Source organism: Embiotoca jacksoni, unplaced genomic scaffold (genome assembly GCF_022577435.1).
Source record: "Embiotoca jacksoni isolate LCO1_2020_lvr unplaced genomic scaffold, fEmbJac1.0.p SCAF_16, whole genome shotgun sequence".
In the NCBI taxonomy this organism is placed as follows: domain Eukaryota; kingdom Metazoa; phylum Chordata; class Actinopteri; family Embiotocidae; genus Embiotoca; species Embiotoca jacksoni.
The window spans coordinates 4,597,146-4,619,619 of record NW_027185296.1 but is presented as its reverse complement, the minus strand read 5'-3'; the positions used below and the strand labels follow the sequence as shown (position 1 = coordinate 4,619,619).

Sequence of the window (22,474 nt, the reverse complement as noted above, 5' to 3'; positions counted from 1 at the left end):
AATATACAATGCGAGGGAGCCAAGTATAAAATAGGAAGAGAGAGTGTGTGAAACAGAGAGAACATAAACGAGAAAGATGATTGAAACTAAAAGGGGAAAGGGAAGTGTGAGAGTAGAATGTAAGGGACAGTGATACATTAGAAACAGGAGAGGGATAGAGGAGAAAGAGGAAGAGGAGAAAGGGAAAGAAGATTTTTTTTAAAAAGTGAAAGAAAGGATAATTGGCAAGAAAGACGGAAGGTGTTGACAGGAGAGAGTGTGAGAGAATGCACAGGAGGCAGAAGGTGGCAAAGGAGAGACGGGGCAAGAGGGTGACGATGGAGGAGCAGCCCACAGCCAGGGAGAGATTGTGTGTAAGGTTTGGTCACGGCGAGGCTTCAAGACAACTTAGTTAAGGACTGGGTCATTTGGGTTTAGAGGAACCGACATTTATTGTTGTCTACCATCCCTCTATCTACTCATCCACCACCGACCTCCTTTCTAAATGCTTTACGATAGCAATGTGTTTGCCATTAGTCCTGACAAATGAGTAATAATTCACACAGTCACCATAAAGGCCCTGGGCAGGTAAATGGTAAAGATGCATCACAGTTTTTCTTTCCCCGATACAGTTTTTATACCTCGACTCAGGTTTATTTGGCTTGTACACTTGTATCTTTCTCCTAAATTCAAAATCTGTGTACTTCAGTGCTCATATATTTCAGATTCATTGGAGTCATCTTTATATAAGCAAAAGAGGAAACTGTACATAATGGGGATTATCAGTGTTGGTCACAGCTCTTCTGCTGTTGTTCCTTTTCTCTAAACTAAAACTTGTATACCAAGAATTTCACACAATCTCACAGACTAAAATTTTATATATACTTGGTGGGGGAAAAAAACTGACCTTGCCACTGAAGCGGCAAAATATGTAAGAGCGTGTCACAGCCTGAGGGAAAACCAACGTTACAACACATGAAACTGCACTGAGCTTCTTCAGAGTCAGCCCCCTCTCTTTTGATCTTTATTTGATCTGCCGTATCTTATATGTAATGTTGTACATTATATGTGGGAAAAAAAGTAAACCTTGCACAGTGCGATCTGGTAATGCTGTAGTTAATTATGTTCCTGGCACTAAAGTGAATTAGAATTTGAATCGAAAGGTACATACATGAATAGAGATAGACAGACAAAGATAGCGAGTGAGTAAAATGAGACGGGAAATAGAAAAATAGACTGAAATGGAGAGCAAAAGAACATCTGACATCTAGAGAATGAAGGAAGAGAATAACTAGAGAGAAGCAAGGGGAGACGGACTGACAGCCTGAGAGATAGAGATTGGAGTGAGAGGGAGGGACTGAATGAGGCGGGGAATAAATGGAGGGAAGAGAGCGATCGAGTGAAAATGAGCAAGAGAATACACGCACAGAGACGCACAGAGACGACGCATGTCTCACTCTCATCAGTCAGAGCGTTGCTCATCCAGCAGCCGAGGATGCTTTTGTCACCATGACGGATCCTCTCTGTCTGTGTGCCGCTCGTCTCCAACACCATTACGGAACATTACTGACACACACAGACGAGAGAGACCCACATATTTAGGAAGGGCACACGTGCAGAGGTGGTAGCACACACGTACAGGTATGTTTATTGTGCTGCGTTCAAATGGACAAAGAGACAGAAAACATTCAGACATGAGCTTGACATGTTCGGCATAGAGGTGTTGTGATGCTGACCCCCTTTACAGCTCGTATTAACATGTGATATGGACACGTTATCTGTATTACGGCTACAACTAATAATTATTTCCACAATAATCAGTCTACTAATTATTTTGCTTAATTAAGAAATTCATCATTTGGTGGTTAGACTGCAGTAAAACAATGCCCATCAGAGTTTCTTCACACTAAAGCAACTTATTCAGATTGTTTGTTTTGTTTGACCTACAGTTCACAGATAAATCTTCCAAGATATTCATTTCACTAGACGGCTACAAAAACGAGCATAAATGAATGTTTTAGATGCTGCAACTAGTGAACTTTATGGCATTTCTTCTCAAAGTATTAAAATAATTGCTTATTAAAGATATGGTCAATCAATTTAACAGTCAGTTATTGATTAATCAGTTTGATGGTTTAAGCTCTTGGACTTGGATAATGAAATCTGATTACACACGTTTGTATTTCACTTCCTGTGTCCCACGTCAAAGGAGCAAATGCTGCTTAGTGGGCTCCAATTTATTTTCCTCTGCCGAGAGGGCTTGTCTGTGTAGAGGCTGGCAGATAGCAGTAAAAGTAAACTGACTTGTCAACTTGTTTGGAGGATGTTTTCATTAAGAATGAGGCGACACTGTACACTGACTGTACACCCTGCTCGGATGAGGTCACAAATCTTCCTTTAGATGTGGTTTGGCCAGTGTGATAAAACTCCAGTCACATTATGTTTGGTGTACATTCCTGTGTGTTTTGACTTAGAATATCCAGGCAAAGATTTCATGTTAATACTAAGGTGTCTGTACAGTATTACAAAAATGTGTATATATACACACACACACACACACACACACAGGCATTGTATAGCAAGCGCTCTCATTATTCTGATACCCTGTAAAGGTGTGAGTCGGCACACGAACACAGATACATTCCCACAGTCGGAAAAACAATGCAGTGTACACACACACACACAGAGTCGTGTTCATTTGGCTGTTGTGCATTGGCACAAATAGTTCCACTGTAAAAACCCCTGACATTGACAAACACACATGCTTAGACAGGGATTGCAAATAACTCACACCAAGACATAAATACCTCATTACCTACACACACACACACACACACACACACACACACACACACACACACACACACACACACACACACTCTCTCTCTCTCTCTCCATTTTTTCCCATCTTTTTGTTTTGTCTTTTCTTTCTTTCATTAAAACCACAGTGACAAACAGCAACATATGCGGCTGTGCTGAGCAACAGATGTTCAATGGGAGCTACAAAGTAGGACTGAATGTTAATGTCTGCAGTGAATAAAATGCTAACGAAGCGCTGTCATTTGTGTTCGTCTCCACAGTACTATGAAATGTCCTACGGTCTCAACATTGAGATGCACAAACAGGTAAGAAAGACTGTTTTTGAGTTCTTCACATTGTCAGAGTTTTGCTGTTGTACTTGTAATAAAGCCGTATCCATGGAGACAACTTTCTTTTTTGGGGGAAATTCTAAATTCGAAAACTAATTTCCTGCCAAAGGATGGCTGATTTAATAAATTTTAGTCGGGGTCACTGCCCAACACTGAAATACAAGAACTGTCACATGAAAAGAGAAGCTACAAAAACACACGAGTGTATTTTGCTTGTTTATGATCCCTGTTGACTAAATGTTTGTGTAGGTTTATGATATGTTTTGTTTGGTTGTTATGAAGCAAAACCATCAATGGCTACAGTAGGTTAGGTGTGAATTTGGGAATTAAAAATAGTGACTGGTACAAATGGTAAACATAGCAATGGTAAATGTAGGTTTTACAGAGCTGGCGATGACAGACTGAGGGTGACTGACATTACATATCGACAACAATTAGCCATCATCGACAGCATGTGGTATTAAAGTTTGGTGTGTAAAATCAACCAAGTGAAGGAAGGTCAGTGTAAATTGTGTAATTTTCCACTTGTCCTTGATGAGGCCTAGTATTCTTGAATGAGGATATGTATCTGATGAGCAGTGTGTGCTCTCAGGAGCCAGTGACTGCTCGTCACTCCCCCACACTGGCTGCTAATTTGCTGCCGAGGTCACGCTACAGGAAAAGAAGACAGTCAAATTGCCCACAGAAAGACAGGCAGATGTGAAACCTGTTCGAGAGTGGTGACAAAGCTCCATGCAGATAGACAGAATTATTATCCAGATGAATGGCATTTCCTTTAAGATAACTGCCTTTGTCTCCCTCTGTCTATATATCCATCTGTCATGCTAACTACTCTCTATGTTTGACATGAGGGGGGTTATTTTCTCACATTGTACAATCCCCTCCCAGCACGCCAAGCATACACCTTCAGAAAGCAGCATCTGTAAAACGCCTTCAGATTAAAGCCTGTGCACTTTAACCTCATAATCATTGTGTCATTTAGCTATCAAGGTAATTATAGCACAGAAACATCAAACTCTGGGTTTCCGTCCAAATACTGAGTGCAGTGTACATACTTGATTCAGATCTTCATTTATAATCATTATTCTGCTACAACTTCAAATTATCTCAAATGTTGCGTTTAAAACTGAAATAGCATTATTTGTGCTCTTCATTATTTAAAAAAACAAAATTCAGCTTTGGACTCATGGATCTCAAGATGTGAACCTTGTGCAAATGCAGGAAATTCCAAAGGAAGTTTGTGTTGGAATTGGTGCTTTGGCAAAAAGAAAAAAAAAAAAAGGCACATGTGTGCAAATGAACTTACTGATGGATGGGATAGATTGATTTCTAAACCCCAGAGCAGGCACAACTTTTGACAGAACAGTAATCAGAAAGAGGGCGAGAGAAACGGACAAAACGAAAGAGGGAGAGCCTGGTGGTGAAAGACACCAGAGTAGCTACCACTCATCTCATACTGAGAGAAGTTGAACATTACATACATGTTAAAACAATATGTCAAATTTGTATGAAATAGTATTATGTCTACACCTGTAACTACTGATTGTTTATAATATCACTTAGCAAAAGGAGGGCATTTTATTGGTCCTCAACAGGGAAATTTTACATTTAGATAACAACACCTAAAACAAATGAAGCGCTGACTATCTAAATATATTGTCTTTTGCTTTTCTTGTCATTTAATACAATCCATTTAAAATTTATTTTGGCAAAACTACCAAGCAAAATGCAGTGAAAGTTGTACTTAAATCACAGGAAGAGGAACTATTACTCAGCAGGAAAGCAACAGAGATAAAGAAAGACAGAGGGAGAGAGGGATGGCTGGCAGCAAAGCCAGGCAAAACTGGACTGTCAGCTATTGTCGCCAAAAAGAAGAAATGGACTGTAGTGTTGGCTGCACCTCTGAGAGATGGAGGAAAAAGAGGAGGAGGCGAAGAATAGGTGGGGAGGAGACAGAGGGAGGCCAGCGAAAGGCTGAGTGTGGAAAATAAGAAGCATGAAGGAGAGGAGATGAAAGGGTAGATGGTGAGGATGACAGAGGTAGACCAAAGAGCTGCAGTCAGGCGAATGAAAGTTAAAAAGAGGGTATGAAGCAGTCTGGTGTCAGGAACCAGTGAACAAGGTTACAAGAAAAGCCAGCAGGGGGAATATGAGAAAGAGGAAAGGTGTAAAAAAGTATATGTTTGAGCAAAGGGGAGAAAGAGTACACAATGTGGAAAAAGAAAGACATGAATGGTGGTAAAAAGGAATAAGAAAAAATGTGGTTGGAGAATCACAGAGAAATGTGAGTCAGGCAGTAAAAGAGGACTTCATGGATAGAAAAGGAAACACAGAAGCTTAAAGGGACAGAAATAGAATAAAAAGAAGTTACGGAGAGAGTTTTATGGAATAAAAAAAGGGAACTGCTTTAAAAAGGACATCCAAAAAGAGATAATGGTAAGAAGTAAGATAGCATAAGATATATATATATTTTTTTTAAAGGAAGTGGACAAGGACAATAGAATGAGAGGTTGTATAGAAAAGGTGATGCTACAAATGGAGAGGGGACCTAAAAGTGAGTGGGATAGTTTAAAAAAAAGTAGGATCTTTGTGAAAAATTGGGACTGAAGATATGAGTGCAAGAAAAAGAAAGAGAGCATGGTAGAGAAAAAGACAGTTGACAGAGTGAGGGAGATAGAGAGACTGAAAAAAAAAAAAAAAAACCTGGGAGATGGCAGAGAGCGCTAATGTTGGAAAAAAGTATGAGAGCAGGGATGAGACGGAAAATAGGAGATAGATTAATTGAATGGATGAAAGAGGAGAGGGTAAACAGGAAGGATGGAGTCTTAGAAGAGGCAGATAAAGACCTCATAGAAGAGATGAGGGGGGGGGAAAGAGATGGAGATGAAAATGAGAGCCAAGAAAAGCAATGGAGGGAAAAGGGAAGAACGACGGGGAGGGCAGAAAGACGGAGACATCAAGGGAAGGAGGGGAGCTTTGAGCTGCAGCGAGAAATAATGAATCATGAATAGATTTAACAGTATCTGCTCTTATTTCCTCTCCACCTCCTCCTCTTCCTCCCCCCTCCAGCTTCCTCCTAACATCCTGTCGAGATCGCTGCCATTGCCTCTCCCCTCTCTGTCTCTTTCTGTAGTGCACGCTCTGTCATTATCAGTGGTAGGGCCATCTCATGTCCCGCCATTAATTGAGCTGTAACAGTCATCTCTAGCCTTCCCACCCTTTCTTCAAGCTTCTTGATTTTTTTTTTCTTCCTATCTCTCTCTCCCCCTCTCTTTAAATTTCCCACATGCTCTTTAACTTCTCTCCTCCTCCCTTTCACTATATCTCCCTTCTTTTTCTGATTGTATCTAAACAATATGAAGGCACAAAAAAGATAACATCTCCCCCCTCCTCGTCTAAGCTGTATGGATACAGTGACATGCATGCGCATTCACGCACTCACCATCACATTATCTCTCTAGGTTTACTTCCATTATCATATCATATATATATACCAGCTGTATCCTCGGGAGGATGTAGGGAGGCTATAAGGACTTTACATTGCTCTCTGTGGTTGTTCTATATTTATTGATATAGCACTTCTGGGGCCTGGGTTGCTATTGCCTGGATCCCCAGCTATGTACAGATGCACAACATGTATATTCAGTGACTTTGTAATTCAGCCATATACTGCGGGCTCAGAATAGCTGCCACAGGACACGCATTGAAGCTAGTTTTTGTGACATAGACTGTATATAAAAGTAGACGTAGCTTATGGGACTGAAAAATATGGTCGATGTGGAAATGCCTTAAACTGAAATACCACCGAGTGATGCTAGGGGTTGACTCCATAGAAGCTCTGGCTCCATAGACTCCCATTCAACTTCTTTTATGAAATACTAAATCAATGAATTTTTTTCCACGAGTTATTTTGGTGTTATTTGCAAAAGTCGCTCCTTCTTATTAGTTTCACGGTGGTCCATCTAAAAATAATCCCATCGTTAATTACAAATTTGGCCTCAAAAAGCTGTGTTTTTGGGAGCATGTCTGTTTGATTGACCGGCCTAGGTGCAGTCAGGTTTCTGCTATAGGTGGGCGGGCTGTAGTGTCCTCAGGTTTCTAATCCGATCGAGTCAGATCCACTGCTCGGTCCTGCCCATCTTGTCAAATATGGTCACTTCTGGCTCCAAACCGCTCCGAACTAACAAGATGGCAACAGCCAGACTCCAGGCTTCATAACGGCAGTTCACTAAGTGCAGTTCACTAACCAATTTGTGATATCACTGTTGGTTGCCGCTTGTTTTGTATTCACAGTTTATTCCAGCAGCAGGATGATAGGATGATGGCAGGAGTTGATGAGGAACACAAGCTTTGTTAAACTTGTGTTTAGAAAAAGGCAGCAGCAGCCAAAAAGCTCGGGACCAGAATGCACCCTGGGAAAATTTGGAAGGCAGGAAGTAAATATGATAGATAGAGCCCTCAGCTGCAGTTGCAAGAGGACACACACACAGCAGCACTAAATAGCAGCTAAATATTCATAACTACAATTAACATTGTGTACTTTTTAGGACGTTTAAGGCAGAAGACATTAGTGGTCCAAACTTTTTTTTCTGAAACCTGCCTGAACTTCATGTGTGAAAGTAATACACAAATAACCCACAAGATAGTCAGACTAAATCTGAATATATACTACGTCTAATTAGACCTGATCCCAAATGTAGTAGACTTGAACGAGCCCAAACACAGAAACACCAATGCTAGCAGCAATTAACAAGCATGTTTATTCAATAAGAATATCAGTGCATGCAATTTTTCTATTGCTTCATTGTTCACTGTCTTTGTCTCGCATAAAAAAAATAAAATAAAAATAAAAATTAATGCTTGCAGTGTGGCATGAAAAAGAGATCCACTCGGTTTTTAGACACACAGATACATCCTGCAGTTGTAAAGTGTCAATTTAGTTTTGCTGCTCTGTGTAATTGGTACACTAGGTTTTGTAACATCACAGAATGTCCATCTTAAGCCTGACCAGAGGTCTAATCAGTCAGTGATTAAAACACCTGTGTGTGTCCAGGACCATTAAACCTTTAGCAAACTAAAGTTGTAATGTTCAGTTTCACAGTTAAATGTGCATCTGTAGCAGGATCAGTATCAAAACTATGATGCTTTGTTTTCTGGTATGCTCAAGTGCATGCAGCAGACATCATTTTCCATTACTCAATACCAATACAAAATTTGCACATATTGTATATGACCCTATAATGACAGTTGAACAGAGCTGGCTTATGCTGCTTGGAACTAAGAAATTCATTGCTCTCAACAAAGACTGCATCTTTTAAAGTGACACTAAATTGTAAACGTGTTTGTCTATAGTTTAGTTACAAATGCTAACATAAGTCTTTCCTCTGTTTGGTAGTGCAGTGTGACTCCTGACACACCCCAGTTTCAGAGGTAATTTGCGATTTCAGCAGTAAGGTCCATTATTTTATTGCTGGGATAGTGTCCCCCTGAAGAAGCCCGAGGCCAGCAGGGAAGTTACTGTGGCAGCATTTCAATAGCTGCCTGTGCAAGTGTTTCTCTAGGAGTGGGCTGGGATCTGACAGTGCATCACAAAAAACAGTCCGATGACTTTAGGGGTTCATTTTTAGACTGCCACTGTACAGTACGTGCATCGTAAGAAATAAACAGCACACATTACACTCTTAAATGTACCTGGAAAGGAAACGGCAAAGCATGAAACACACATGGTCTCAGTATATATTGCATCATGCCGCTGCACTCCTCCTCTACTTTCATTTCACAATCATATCACTGGAAACAGGAAAATCCTGTCTTTTGACACCAATTTGGATGACTTGGTCATCTTAATTCATTATGATTATGCATGTACAATGATTACCGCTTTTAGGTGTGTATAAATGTCTGTCTGATTTATTTAGAAATCAATATCCCAGGGAGGCAAGTAGCAGCCTTTCTGTGTCGAACCTGCATGGTTGACTGCTTGAAATCCATGATGTGCTGCTTTTATAGAGGGTTAAAGATTGAGCTGTGATGTCAATTTTAGGTTGGCTGGTGAAATTTTTGATGTTGGGAAACCGTGGGGTCGAAACAAAGTGAATGTGTTTGCATTTTAGTAGCCTGACAGAACATGATGGTAGGAAACAAGGCTACTGGGCAACAAGGGTAGTTAATCAGGGATTAAACAGCAGGAACCTGGAGGGGACTGTGTAGTTAAAAGCTGGGTCATAGCTGAATTTCCATAATAGTTCATGCTATAAGGTGATAGCCTTCTTGGTTGTTAGTGCATGTGAATTTACAAAGAAAACAGGGTACTTTAAGATGAGAATAGAGTGCATGTTTTTTTTTTAATTTAAGTACTTAACTAACTCAAATACTGCACAACACACAGTGGACACAATAACCTAATATCCAGTTTGAAAATGTATTTAAAAAAAAAAAAATACTCTACTTGTACTGTACACATTCTCTCTCTCACACACACACACACATATGACAAAAGACTGATCTGTTAAAAAATATTGATGAGGAAAGAAACAAAAAAGACAGACACTAAATACTTCTCACTGCTCTTTGTTAAAACGAATGACAAACTGTCTTATCGATGAGCGTCATGTTCAGCCTTTACAGCATGATGGTTGTCTTACATTTAGAGAAACATGTGCAAATCCTATAAAAAAAAAAAAAATCAGTTTAAGTGAGACTCAGTGAGTCAGACGATCTCATTCAGATTCAGCTGGCGTTAAATTATAATTTTAGTGTGGTAATGCCCTAATTTTGGTGTCCCATTATGTCTTTTACACTGAAGTTACTCTTCCGCTAAGTGTCTCATACTTTGCATTCTTTTTTTGAGCAATGCAAAGTCCCACTTTTGTTTTTCTACACTTTTTTTTTTTTTAACCTTGAATGAAACACTGTGCAGTTTGACAGTTATGTCACACATTCTGATCATGAATAAAACTTAGTCAGCAAGTATCCGGACGAAATGGGAATAATACATGTACAGTGTAAATGGCCCAGAGATGAAATTCCTTCAATGTCAGGTATGTTTTTAAATATCCTCCATTAAAATTTGTACAGGCAGAAAGGTGGCCAAGTGGTGAGAGAGAGAGAGAGCATCACATTAGTGAAAGGTGTCAGGGTGCCCTTGAGCTGGATAGTGGACCCCTATCGGGTTACTAATTTAAAGCCATTTAGGATAATGACAGCATGAGATAAAAGCCTGGAAATTAGCAGCAGAGAATTGGTCAAGCCAAACATAAAACCCAGCATACTGGTTAAATTATTACATTAAATAGCAGAATGCTTGGTAGCCTGGGTTCTCGCAGAAGACAGAGTTTCTCTTTTGGTTCTGAACTTAAGGATGATGCTCAGAAATATTTACAAGTCCGTGAAGTATACAGTGAAGCTGTAACATTTCAGTAAAGCTTCAACAATATTTACTGCACAATAAAGAGAACTACAGGAAAGAAGGCCAGATTCACACACTATAGACAGGATGTTATAAGCAGTCTTTGTATAGAGCCTTTACATACTGTATCAGAATGCGAGATAAAGAGACTGTTCACAGAGCAGGCAGGATATTATAGGAGTCTGTGTTTGATAGTCAGGATGTTCGGCAGCCAGGCTGTTTCCCCTGTGGACTCCTGAGGACAGATGAAGCAGCTGGCTGTCCTTCCTTCCTGCTCCCTCCTTTCATTTCACCACCACACGTGAGGCGGAGGGTGTGGGAGTATGCGTGTGTGCGTGTGTGTGTGTGTGAGAGAGTGCCTTTTGTGTGACCGAAAATCAGTGAGTGGCCCAGTCTTTTTTTTTTTTTTTTTTTTTAACTCTCTTTTATGTATAGTTCATGTTCTAAAGCAAACACTTTTTGTTATTTCTAAGGAGCCAATGAATAAACAACTTTGGATTTTTGATTAAGCAGGAAAGAAAGGGGAAAAGGCTGAGGGGGAAAAAAGACAGGAAAGTGAATAGAAAAAAAACTGAGAAAATGAATAAAACAGGGACTGAGGAAGATTAAGAGAGCAGGAGAGGGAGATCACATGAGAGACTGTTTATCTGCTTGCGTTGTGTTAAAAAAAAAAAGTGTTTGTGTGTGCATGCGCTTATCCTCCCGCCTAATTAGCCCGAGCTGTCTGGTCTTTTTATGCATGTGTTTGTACACATGTGTGCGGTGTATGAGTGCGCATGCATTGGTATATTTGGCTGAAGTTGTGACCTGAATCCTCATCTCATTGGGGAGAGAGTGAAAGAGAATGAGAAAAGGAGAGAGTGCGAGCAAGAGATGCCTTCATTTTCAACTCACCGCCTTGGTTCATAATAGGATTGGGCTTCTCTGCCTTTCCCCCCTTTTCTTTCTCAGTCTCACTCTTTCCATCTCCTATGCCTCGTATTTTACTCTTTCAGTCCCACCACCCAGTCAGTCCGAAATCCCAGGGTTGTGGTTTGATATATTTTTTTGAAACTTGTTTTATTTAAAGGGATGGTTTAAGATGAGACCGCATATATGGGTCATCTAGAACAGGCTTTGGGGAGGTCAAATGACTTTGTGTCTGTGTGTTTATGGTGTGTTTGCACTCTCTCCGATCAGTGGTGTATGCACTCCCTCTTTTCACATGTTGTAGTGTGTGTGTGTGTCTGTCTTTGATGTCTCTCCCTCTCTTTCCTTCTTTCACTCCCTCTTCAAACCGAGTGTGTATGCCTTTGTATACATGTGTAACAGAGCTCATTTGTGAATAATGAGGCATGAAGAGAGAGGGTGTGTGATATAACCCTTTAGAAATGATATAGAATATAAGAGAAAGAATAACAGTGGAAAAAAGAGAGGAAGATGAGATGAGAGAGAGGAACGACTGATTAAATTCCCTGGGAGCTAGCCTTTTAGCGTAATAGCTTTGTCACTCAGAGGAGATTGGAGTAGCTTCAGAGACTGTAGTGTGTGTGTGTGAGAGAGAGAGAGAGTGAGTGTGTGTGTGTGTGTGTGTGTGTGAGTGAGAGAGAGACATGTGTACATGTATGTGAAAGTTACTGCAGGTGCTACCATGATCTGTGGCTGATGTTTTAATTGGAACAAATAGGTCTCCAGTACAAAATCTATTGCTGTCTGAAAGGACACTCCTGAAGATAATAGGACTGTGTTCAATTTTGAAATGATTAGATAGTAAATTTCATTTATAGTTGGATGTTTATATCTACAGGAAAAATGTTTTTTAGCCATGCTAACAGCACTGTCCGTCTGCCAGTCATCACATTTGTGAATATGGATAAAATATCTCAACAATAATTAGACGTAATTTGATGGAATTAGGTATCCTGCAGGATGATTCTTTATCTTTTTGTCTAGCACCCATGTTTTGTCAGATACTTACCTGTAGAGTTAATCCCATCAGTTTAAAATGTACTTTTTATACAGCTAAAGTATAAAATCTCATTTAATCTAAGATCATTTCCAAACATTAGCATGTCAGCATGCGGATGTTAACTTTCAGCATAAAGCATAGTGTTGACGACGTACTGATTACAATGCTGCTAAGCATGGCTGTAGAGTCTTAGGTTTTGTTAGGTTAAAGATGATGAAAAAGTGCCTCAGGAGTGATTACAATAATGACGTCTGTCACTATAGGTAAGCCCGTTATGTATGGGGTGTGTTACTCACAAATGAAATGTCATCTTGATATACGTACAGAGTGTGACCGTGCAGCAGGGGTGCTCAGTGTTATCCTAGATAATACCACCTGGACCCGTGGTGTGATTTGTGCTGCAGTAAGCAAGCAGCTGAGCTTAGCAACAGGAGAAAGCTGCAGCGACAGCTGATTTCAGTGAGGACCTCTCTTTAGTTTATGGAGTTTCATCAGAGGTGGAAGCTTTTTTTTGGGGGGGGGGTTTTGAATCTATTTTCTCCAAGAAAGTTTCCGGTCGGTCAAATTTTACGTCCGATACTAATACGTTTAACTGCGTGGCACCGCATCCCAGTGGAGGCAGGTCCGCGTGATTACTGATGTGGACAAAAATGAGATGTTACAGCAGGCAGACTGTGTTGGCCCAATTCAAGCACTGCCTGTGGCAGTAAAGCAGATATGAGTGACTGTGTTGTCCTGCACCATAGTGTGCACGTTGAAGATTCTCTCAGACACAAACAACAATGAGATGTATCATAACAACAACATTCATTCATGTTCGTGTGTGTGTGTGTCAGTGCTCAGCTTTGAATGTTTTAATGCATTCATGCTGTGCAGCCAGCTTTGCTACTCTGGCTACTTTGTGTCTGATTGCATTGCGGACGACATGAGTTTGAAGCCGTATGCAGTCTGTTAATGCAAGCTGGTGAGCTGGCACAGTGTGAATATGACTAATGGCTGAGTGTATAATAGTCAGCAAGAGAGAGAGAGATCTAGAAAACTATCAAACTGCAGTCCCAACAGTGAGGCACAGATTCTGTATCTCATTGTATTTCCATCCCTGAGTGTGTGTGTGTGTGTGCGCGTTGGTGTTCAGCATGTGTAAATTACAGAAGCATGTGTTGGCACCACGCATCTTTGTTCTTACATCCATATATGTGTGTTTGTGCGAGTCCATGTTTCTATCCGTGTTGGACCTGTGTGTGTGTGTGTGTGTGTGTGAGAGAGAGTCGAAGTGAGCTGTCTGTCTGTATTTTTCATTCTAAATGTTTCTGCTGCCTGGTCCGCTGCCTATCTTGTATTGGTTCTGCACTGAAGGTTGAATCAGTGTCTTTGTGTGTGTGTGTGTGCTTGTTGGTCTCATGCTGGGAGGTTGCTTGCTCTGCACACAGCTGTGTATGTGTGCTCTATTCTGCTTTGTTTGGATTGGTTTTCTGTGTGTGCCCTTTTTGCTTAGTGTGTGTGTGTGTGTGTGCGCTGTTTGTGGTGGCTTTCACGTGTGGCTGTATACGTGTGCACGTGAGGGTGCACGCGCGCGCGTGTGTGCGTGTGTGCGTGTGTGCGTGTGCCTTTTAGTGTTTTTATGAATGTGTGTGTGTACGTTGCTGCTGGTGTGTGCTTTGCTGCTCTCCTTTCCACTCTCTCTCTTTCTCTGTTTCCCTTCCTCTCCTTCCAGAATAGAGGGGCCATCAATCAGAGGCAAGGGGGATAGAGGAAGGGAGGGAGGCGAGGAGGAGGAGGCGGCGAAGGGGAGGAGAGGAGTTGGCTCAGCGCCAGGGAAGAGGAGCTGGCACGCTGCCCAGAGGAGAGAGAGAGAGAGAGAGAGAGAGAGAGAGAGAGAGCCTAGAGAGGAAAAAACAAGACTGAGCAAGAAAAGAGAGGGAGGGTAGCGGGGGGGAAGCAGGGCAGAGAGATGGAGAGAGAAATGAGAGAGAATGAGAAAGAGGGCAGAGAGAGAGCAAAAGTGCAAGGCCAAGTGCACTGAGGGAAAATAGATCGAGAGGACACAGAGAAAGAAAGAGGGAGACACTGTAGGAGTGGAAAAATGAGGCAGCAGAATAAAGAAAGAAGAAGGCTGATTGCACGGAGAAAAAGAGGGGAAAAAGGCATGAGGTGGGGGTGCTGAAAGAAAGGAAGCAGGAATGGTTGTTCTCATTGAACTGCTCTGTGTCTGCAACCCCAATCAGTGGGTTCCAAATATTTACCTTAAGCAGTTCACAGAGGGGAGAGCGGCCTCAATTAGAGGGCAGGGGACAGAGATAAACTCTGTGTGTGTGTGTGTGTGTGTGAGATATGTGCACGCCCACCGACTCTTTAAAATAAGTGAGGGTATTGTGCAGCCTTATGCACAAAATACCAGTTCCTATAGGATGTACAGTAGTAAGGCTGTCAAAAATCACTTCATAGCATGTTCACTTCTTTTCCTAAAAAGAAAAAGCTTTTTAGATGTAATTGTTAAAGTAACTAAACACCACAGCTGTCTGCGAAGATGCAAAATGATGCTAATGCATACTCCACAATATACAGTTTCATGTCACATAACGTAATGAAAATGAGAAAATACTCACAATTGAGAAGCAGAAATTAAAAAATATTCAACAGGTAATCAGTTATTATTTTCCCTCATTATTGCTGTTAATCAAATAATTAATAAATCGACCAGTTGTTTTTGCTCTATTTGAGTGTTGAAGCGACTTCGGACACAGCTGTGACTGCTATTGCAACGGGTTAGTTGATGTCGATTTTGAAGCATTATAACATACTCACTTCCAAGATTGTACAAATCTTCGCACAGATATTTCACATTTTGAGGCATTTATTTGTAGCTTTGACAACTTGAGAAAAGAACAACAGTAAAATAAGTTTTAAAGCTCCAATAGGCAAAATTATTGATTAATTTTGACAATTCAAAATTCTAATTTTTATAATAATGGGTCTGTGAGCACCGTCCCTTTGTTTAGAGTGATAAAAAAAAAATTTGGTGCGAGAGGCTGAGTGGAGCGATACGAAGGCAGCGCAGAGAGAGGTGGAGAGTTTTGGAGTGTGTTAACTTGCCTATTGCTGCTTTAGTTTTGGATTCCCAACACTGTGAGCCACCGGTCATACAAAGTGCAAGGGGCAGAGCCTCAGCACTCTTCTTGTCACCACAAAACCATTTTGTAAAACCTTTTTTTTTTTCCAATCAAGGGAAAGTTGACTTGGTATGCGTTGTGTTTTTTGTTAACATCATGTATGAATTCCCTCTGTGGATTGCGTTCGCTTTAAGGTTGCCTGATCTCCTCTGCATTTGGAGGTTGAATGCTTTGCCCAATGGTTGCTTCTTTTAGCCAACCTGCATCCAAAGATTCGAACCACCAACTATTCCAGTTCCAAGCAGAGAAGACGTGTGAGGAATAGGAACAGAACAGGAGCTTGGAGAGATGGCAGAGATTTTTGTTGAGAGCAATTAGTGTGAGTAGAGGGGTATCACTCGCACACATTGACTCACACACACACACACGAAGCTGGCGTGCTCAGCCATAGTGGGACTCGGAGGCTGGCACAGCTGGCAGTGCCAGAGCACACTGGGCACCATCTTCCTCCTCCCGTGCCAATCTCAACCCACGCTCATCACATTCAAATTCACCGAGCTTTATTGGCAAGATGAACGCGGTCACTGTTGCTCGGCGTCATGCTGGGAGACCAAACACAATGCTGATCTTTCACAGGGAAGTGGCTTCCCCGTTGTTCCAGTTCAAGTTTGCTCTAATGTCAAGAGTGAAAAGTGTGCGAGGAAGAAACTTGAGTTTGTTTTCTGTCGATTCATCCCTCCATTTGAGTTTGTCTGGTCTTCATTAGAAAGGTATTACATATGAGCCTCCATATATCACGTTTTACCTCTTACCAGCTTGCCAATATGCTGCAGTTACACAACACAGGACGCCTTGTCATTGGAAGAAAACGATCCTGCTCCAATAACACCCTGTCCCTATGGGACAAGCTTTGTCAGATTCTTTGTCAGATTCTGCCTCACTATTTAAAGGCAACAATCAGTCTGTGATGACTTATTTTGTGAAGGTTATCATTTTCTTTTTTAGAATGCCCACTGCCTCATCTACCCACCTGTCTCGAATGTTTCTACTTTAGTTAGTAATTTTCTACATTTCCCAGAATGCCTTTTGACAGCCTTTGCAGAACAGGCAGCAATGTGTTGCATTTGAGCTGTGGGTTAAACATGTGGGTGGAGAGAGCAGCAGCAATAGTGATAGCAATTGCAAAGTAAGTGCAGGAGAATTAGTTTTTTTTTCCAGTCAAACACTGAGAATTACACCTCTTACGCAAAGCAAAACTTTTGTCTCTGCATTCTGGTCCACTGAGTTGAATGTCGGTGTGGGAACTGCCCCCGTTGCCTCTTTTTCACCTTCCTCCTGACAGACAGGTGAATGCAGGTGCAAAAAAATCGGGCAATAGGAAGAATTTATTGCTGTGACACTAATGACCTTCACTGTATGTTTGAATTCGAAGTATGTTTTCCTTCATGGCGTCACATCATCTACTGCTGGCCACTTACTACAAAAATACTGTAGAATCTAAAAAAATCTCACTTCTGGTCTAGAAAATGTTGTCTTTTCTTTTAGCACACGTTCCCATCTGCAGCAGTTACTTGTATTTAAGCTGTTTACTTTGTGTCGTTCCTTACAATTCAGATACAGCTCTTGTGCTTTGCCGTGATATAACCAGTGTTTTTCCATCCGTAATCGCGTGTTTGGGAACACAAACGGCACACTCACTCATAAGCCCCATTCACACACAAACATACACTGGATCTATTCTCATTACTGTGTGCAGTGTGGTTTTTGTTGCATATCTGCATCAGTTTGTGGAAATTTATCACAAAGATACACAAATTATAGTCAGTTGTAGTGGCTTGGTTAATGGTTAATAAATGAAAAATTACATTTTTTGATCGTATCTATGTTTGAAATGTACTCGTATTAAAACCTCTCAAAGGGTCCATACTGTCCCAGTTATTGTCCTCTGTGCTTTATTCTTATTTGTATACTTTCACTGTATAATACAGTAGACTGGAGCACATGGTACTCTACAGGGAAATGTTTTTATAGCTACAGCTACACAACTTTTCTGAACATTTTTACAGACAAAAGAGCTGAAGTCAAAAGAATTCTTATACAAGAGGAAAAACATGAGGTGAATACACCCCTTTTGATAGGCTTCAACTTCACTGCTCTGTTTTCTCAAAGTTGAACTCATTTATTCAACTCTCTTCTTCTGCTAAACTGCAGAGATCTCTTCTTACTGGCTGTCATTCAGTCTGTCGCTCTTCGTGAACATTTGAAATAAATCAGTGGAGTGTGTCGTTGGCAGTCTTCTGGTTTTTCAAGTAGTCTCTGGAGAGTTGGAGTATTATATTATTATATCCATCTCTTTCATGTGGTTTGCAGGTGGACTTTAGTCGACTTGACCACATGAGATATCAAATCAGTGCAGAAAGCGGCTGTCTGCATTGGTATAGGTATTTAATATTTTGAAACGTATAATAGTGTCATACTGTCTGTTATCTTTTACACATCGCAGGTTGGATTATTATGCAGCAACAAGGCACAGTGATCATATAAATGCTTTGCTGGTTGTAATTATCATCCTGTCAATGATCTGACGAGATGGCAAGTCTGAGCGTATTGCCACCACTGTGTGTGTGTGTGTTTGTTTGTGTGCGTGATATGTACACTCCCTCTAATGTGTGTGTTTGTGTGCACGCACCTGTGTGTGTGCGTGCGTGTGTCCCTCAGGCTCTGACAGGCTGATATTCACCACAGCCTCTGGAACAGACTGTCCTTGTCCTGTGATTCACTTCTTCTTCCCTGTCTTCATTGCTTTCTCATCCCCCAATTTCCCTCCCTCCATCTATTTTTCTGTTATGAAGAATATTTTGGGGCATTTTTTGCTCTTCTAATTGAAAAGTTATGTACTTTTTTTTCCTCCCTCACCTATATTTTATCTCTGTTTCATGCAAAGCCTCACTCTGTGTCTCTATCTGTTTCCATGCCAGTTGGCAGAGTAACTGCCCTCAGGTGTTTATTGACCAGCCCCCTCTTTCTCCCTTTGTATCTGCCCATCCATTCATCCCTCCATCCGGCCAGTCTTTGCCAGTACTCCCTGGTGGCTGTGCTTTGGCCAGGCTGTGGAATGAGACCGTGGTGTGTTGTTTCTGACACCTGGCCTGGCTTGGACCGCTTCAGCCCAGTTCACTTTTATTCAGTTGTAAAACCCATTGGTTGATTGGTGTCTTTCGCTCATAACACGTTCAGACTGTGGCATGGTACCTTCCTATAGTATAATAGATTGTCAAAACCCAAAACATTTCTCCCAAATGAAACACTGAAGTGGATGTTAATCTTAACATATCTTCAGTGTGTTACAGCTTAGGTATTACAGTTTAATATTAGTTTATTACGCAGGTAAATACCTGATTGTAATACTGTATGTGGCTGAAATCAATAATCAATTAGTTAATCAATATCAGATTTAGAACTGGTCACTTGGAAATCCATTAGTTAATTAACCCATCATTTCAGTGCTTGTTTGAGTAAATTTATTTCGTTCCTGGATAACATTTAGTTGTCAAAGCGGATCTTTTCTCCTTTGTAACGCAGAATGTATTTTTTTTTAAATCATTCAAGTTTCCCAGCAAAATGTCATTTTTCGTGCCGTTTATTTCTGCTCTGCTCTTTCATCTTCTGTTATATCCAGTTAAGTTTATTTGTATAGCTTTCGATCAGAGGTATTGACTCCCCTTAGAAACAGTAAATGAAAGCAGCTCGGTAGAGCAGCCATGTTCGGGTCACTTCTGCCAGAGTCTATTCGGTTCAGACATACGGTCCAGCATCAGTCCTGTCAGACTGGCTTTTTGCAGGCCAAATCTGAGCCGGGTCATCTGAATTGATCTGTGGGCTGAGCACAACCTGTTGTTTGGTAGGAGGCAATCTGGTGTATTTGCAGAGAATATAACTGGAGGAGGAGAATTAATTCAGACTGACTGAAGGATTTAAGTGAATGAAAGTATACCCTGTATTTAAAGAGTTTAACAGTTTGTCACAAATCAACAGTCAGCAGTTGGTTACCTTTTGTTGTGAAGTTTTTTTTTTTTTTTTTTTTTTGTACAGTAAGACAGTGTAAAACCTCTATCAGGGTTGAGTAATTTGCAGATAAAATTTTCCAGATTGTGACATTTGTTTGGCAGATAAGAGAACCTTTCCCAATCCTAACACTTGAACTTCAGATATATTTGTTAAAGGAGACATTTAACCTGTTAACAAAGCTAACATGGCCAGCTCGTGCACCATTGTTAGGTTCTGTTGGCCTCATTATCAGTGTCAAGAATGACTGTATGTAGGCTGCCATCATGGGAGGGATTTGTTTTATTTCCAGCTGCAATCTAGTGGAACACAATGGAGCAAAGCAGGATAAAGTACAGTCAAGCAGACTCAGGAAAAAAACATACCACTTGAACACAGGAAGGTGATTGCCCTGGGTTTAATGTAGTAACAGTTTCACATTGGAAACAGTCACAATAATATATATCCAATTGATTTTTCCCAACACATACAGACAACCTTGGTGCCTGAATACACAAATCCACAGAGGAGCTTAGGCGCAATCACCTACACACATGTGCATACATTGACACGCGCATGATGTGATGAGGCTGTGCCTGTCCTTGGGACAGAGCTGTGTGTGTCTGGTGATAGCTTGTTTATGAATTCATGATGAGAGTGGCTGTAACTGACAGGCTGGCTGATTTTGTGTGTGTGTGTGTGTGTGTGTGTGTGTGTGTTTGAGCCTTTGTATGATGGTGCATGCAGCCCTGTCAGTCACTGCGCTGCCTGCCGTTTCCTTGTTTGCTGTCTTCCTCTCTTCCTCACCAATATCTTCAAGTGCCAGGAACATGTGTTAGTGAGGATGGGGTGATACAGAGAGAAAGCGAGGAAAGGAAGGTAGAAGGAGGGAAAACTGAAAAAAATGTGACGACGTCTGTGGGAAAGTGTGACAGGAAAGTAGCAAAGAAAAAAATACATGAGAGCGACTGATGTTATAGAGGCAGAAAAAGGGAAGTTGAGGGAAAGGAGGGAGGATAAATTATAATGAGAGAAAGGAAATATAGAAAAATAGAAAGATGGAAGAAAACCAGACAAAGCAAGGGAGGGGAGATGAGATGAGAGAGAGAGCAGGAAGAGCAATGGGAGGAAGAGGATGAATAGGGTAATAATGGCTCAGTGTGAGAGCTGTTGTAGAAAAAGAGAGAACGGCTGAGTGAAGAAGAGAACAAAATGAGGCTGAGGGCACTCAGACAGATAGAATTAGACACACCGCAGAGGTTCAGTGTGTTTGTATGTGCGCACGAGAGACACGGCCAGAGTGTGTGCTTTTGTTTTTATGTGTTTGTGTGTGTGTGCGCTCATATTGTGTTGTCACTCTGAAGATGGGTGCTTTTGCAATGTGTGTGAGTGAAGAATCAAAGAGAGAGATGGTATTCACTATTTCCAGACAAAGAAAAAGTATTTTTTTTTGGTTTAATTTACAGAGTTTTAGGTAAATGGACAAATGTGGTGACACTGAAAATGCGTGGCTGTGACAGAGGGATAGTTTCAGAGAGAAATTCTCCGAGGTTGTTTCTGCTCTTTGTGAATGTGTGCTTGTTCGCTCATATGTTTCTGCGTGTTTGAGAGTAAGAGTGAGAGACAGAGGAAGGCTGAAGTGGGTACGAGTGTGTGAGGCTGAGCTAAATGAGAGTACGAAGATACTAAAAGACTAGATGATGACTGGAGCTCTAATGCTGCCTCCACCCTTCCACCTCTGCCGTTCACCTCCACATTTTTCCTCCCTCGGTCTCATGGAGTCGTCAGAACTCGCTGTTCTCACTGTCAGAACTCCTCGCTCATTAGGAAGGTGTTCAAATGCAAGGAGGGCTTAATGTGCTGTAAAGGTGTATCATACACTCTGTGTTCATTGTGTTCTTTATGATCTTACAATATGCAACATGATTATTCAGTATATCCCCTTCTCTCTCCTTCTGTCTCTCTCTCATTCCCTCTTTTCATCACAGGCGGAGATTGTCAAGCGTCTCAGTGCCATCTGTGCTCAGATCATCCCTTTTCTCTCTCAAGAGGTAAGTGTCACTGCTGCCAGACACACTTTCACATATACGCAAAATATGCACACACACAAACGGAAGACACCCCAGGCCTGTCAATCAAAAAATTTGAATATATATATATATATATGTGTGTGTGTGTGTGGCAGAGCACGTGTGTGAAATATTCCACGAGTATGCATATTGATAATTGCAGAGCTTATTTACTTTCAGCATTCTCTTGTCAGTCACCTCAGAAGGGTTGATCCCGTTTATTGCAACCTCTGTGTTTATGACCCCAGGAAAGGACAAATCAATCAACACATCTAGATTGTATATTCGGTAAACAAAACTATTTTCTAATTATGAATTGATAAATGAAACCAAATGTGTGCATTCAGTTAGATATTGCACATTGGTGAAAATGTCCTGAAGAAAAAAACACTGTTTTGATGGCAAAGTTTTGGCACATCATAAAAGTCAGGGCTCAAATCAATCAGCTCACCAAACAAAACTCTCATCACCTATTGTGTCATGGCCTCGAACTGTGTATATATTTCTGACATTTTCATCCTAATTTACCAGTGTTATAATTTACATTACTGGTTTATGATCACAGCAAGTTTTCTGATTTGAAAGGACTTCCATTGTCAGCTTATGGTCAGCTACTCTTTGTGTCACTAAAAATGTTATCTTATTTTGTGAACATGTTTTTACCTCCATATGCTACATTTGTGGTCTTATTGGTTTTATTCTAAATGATCAATTCATGGGCAAAAGTTTCTGGTAATAGACAAATTCACACAGGTGTCCTTAGAGCC

At 41.0% G+C, this 22,474-nt stretch overlaps 1 protein-coding gene across 2 annotated transcripts in view; it reads left to right on the top strand.

Moving 5' to 3' along the window:
- tle2b (TLE family member 2, transcriptional corepressor b) overlaps positions 1-22,474 on the top strand; it is a 76,207-nt gene that overhangs the window by 27,486 nt on the left and 26,247 nt on the right. For both annotated transcript variants that reach the window (XM_069150380.1, XM_069150379.1), the window contains exons 4-5: positions 3,060-3,104; positions 21,627-21,689. In XM_069150380.1, the coding sequence (XP_069006481.1) occupies positions 3,060-3,104; positions 21,627-21,689 (108 nt within the window). The remainder of the gene's footprint in view (positions 1-3,059; positions 3,105-21,626; positions 21,690-22,474) is intronic.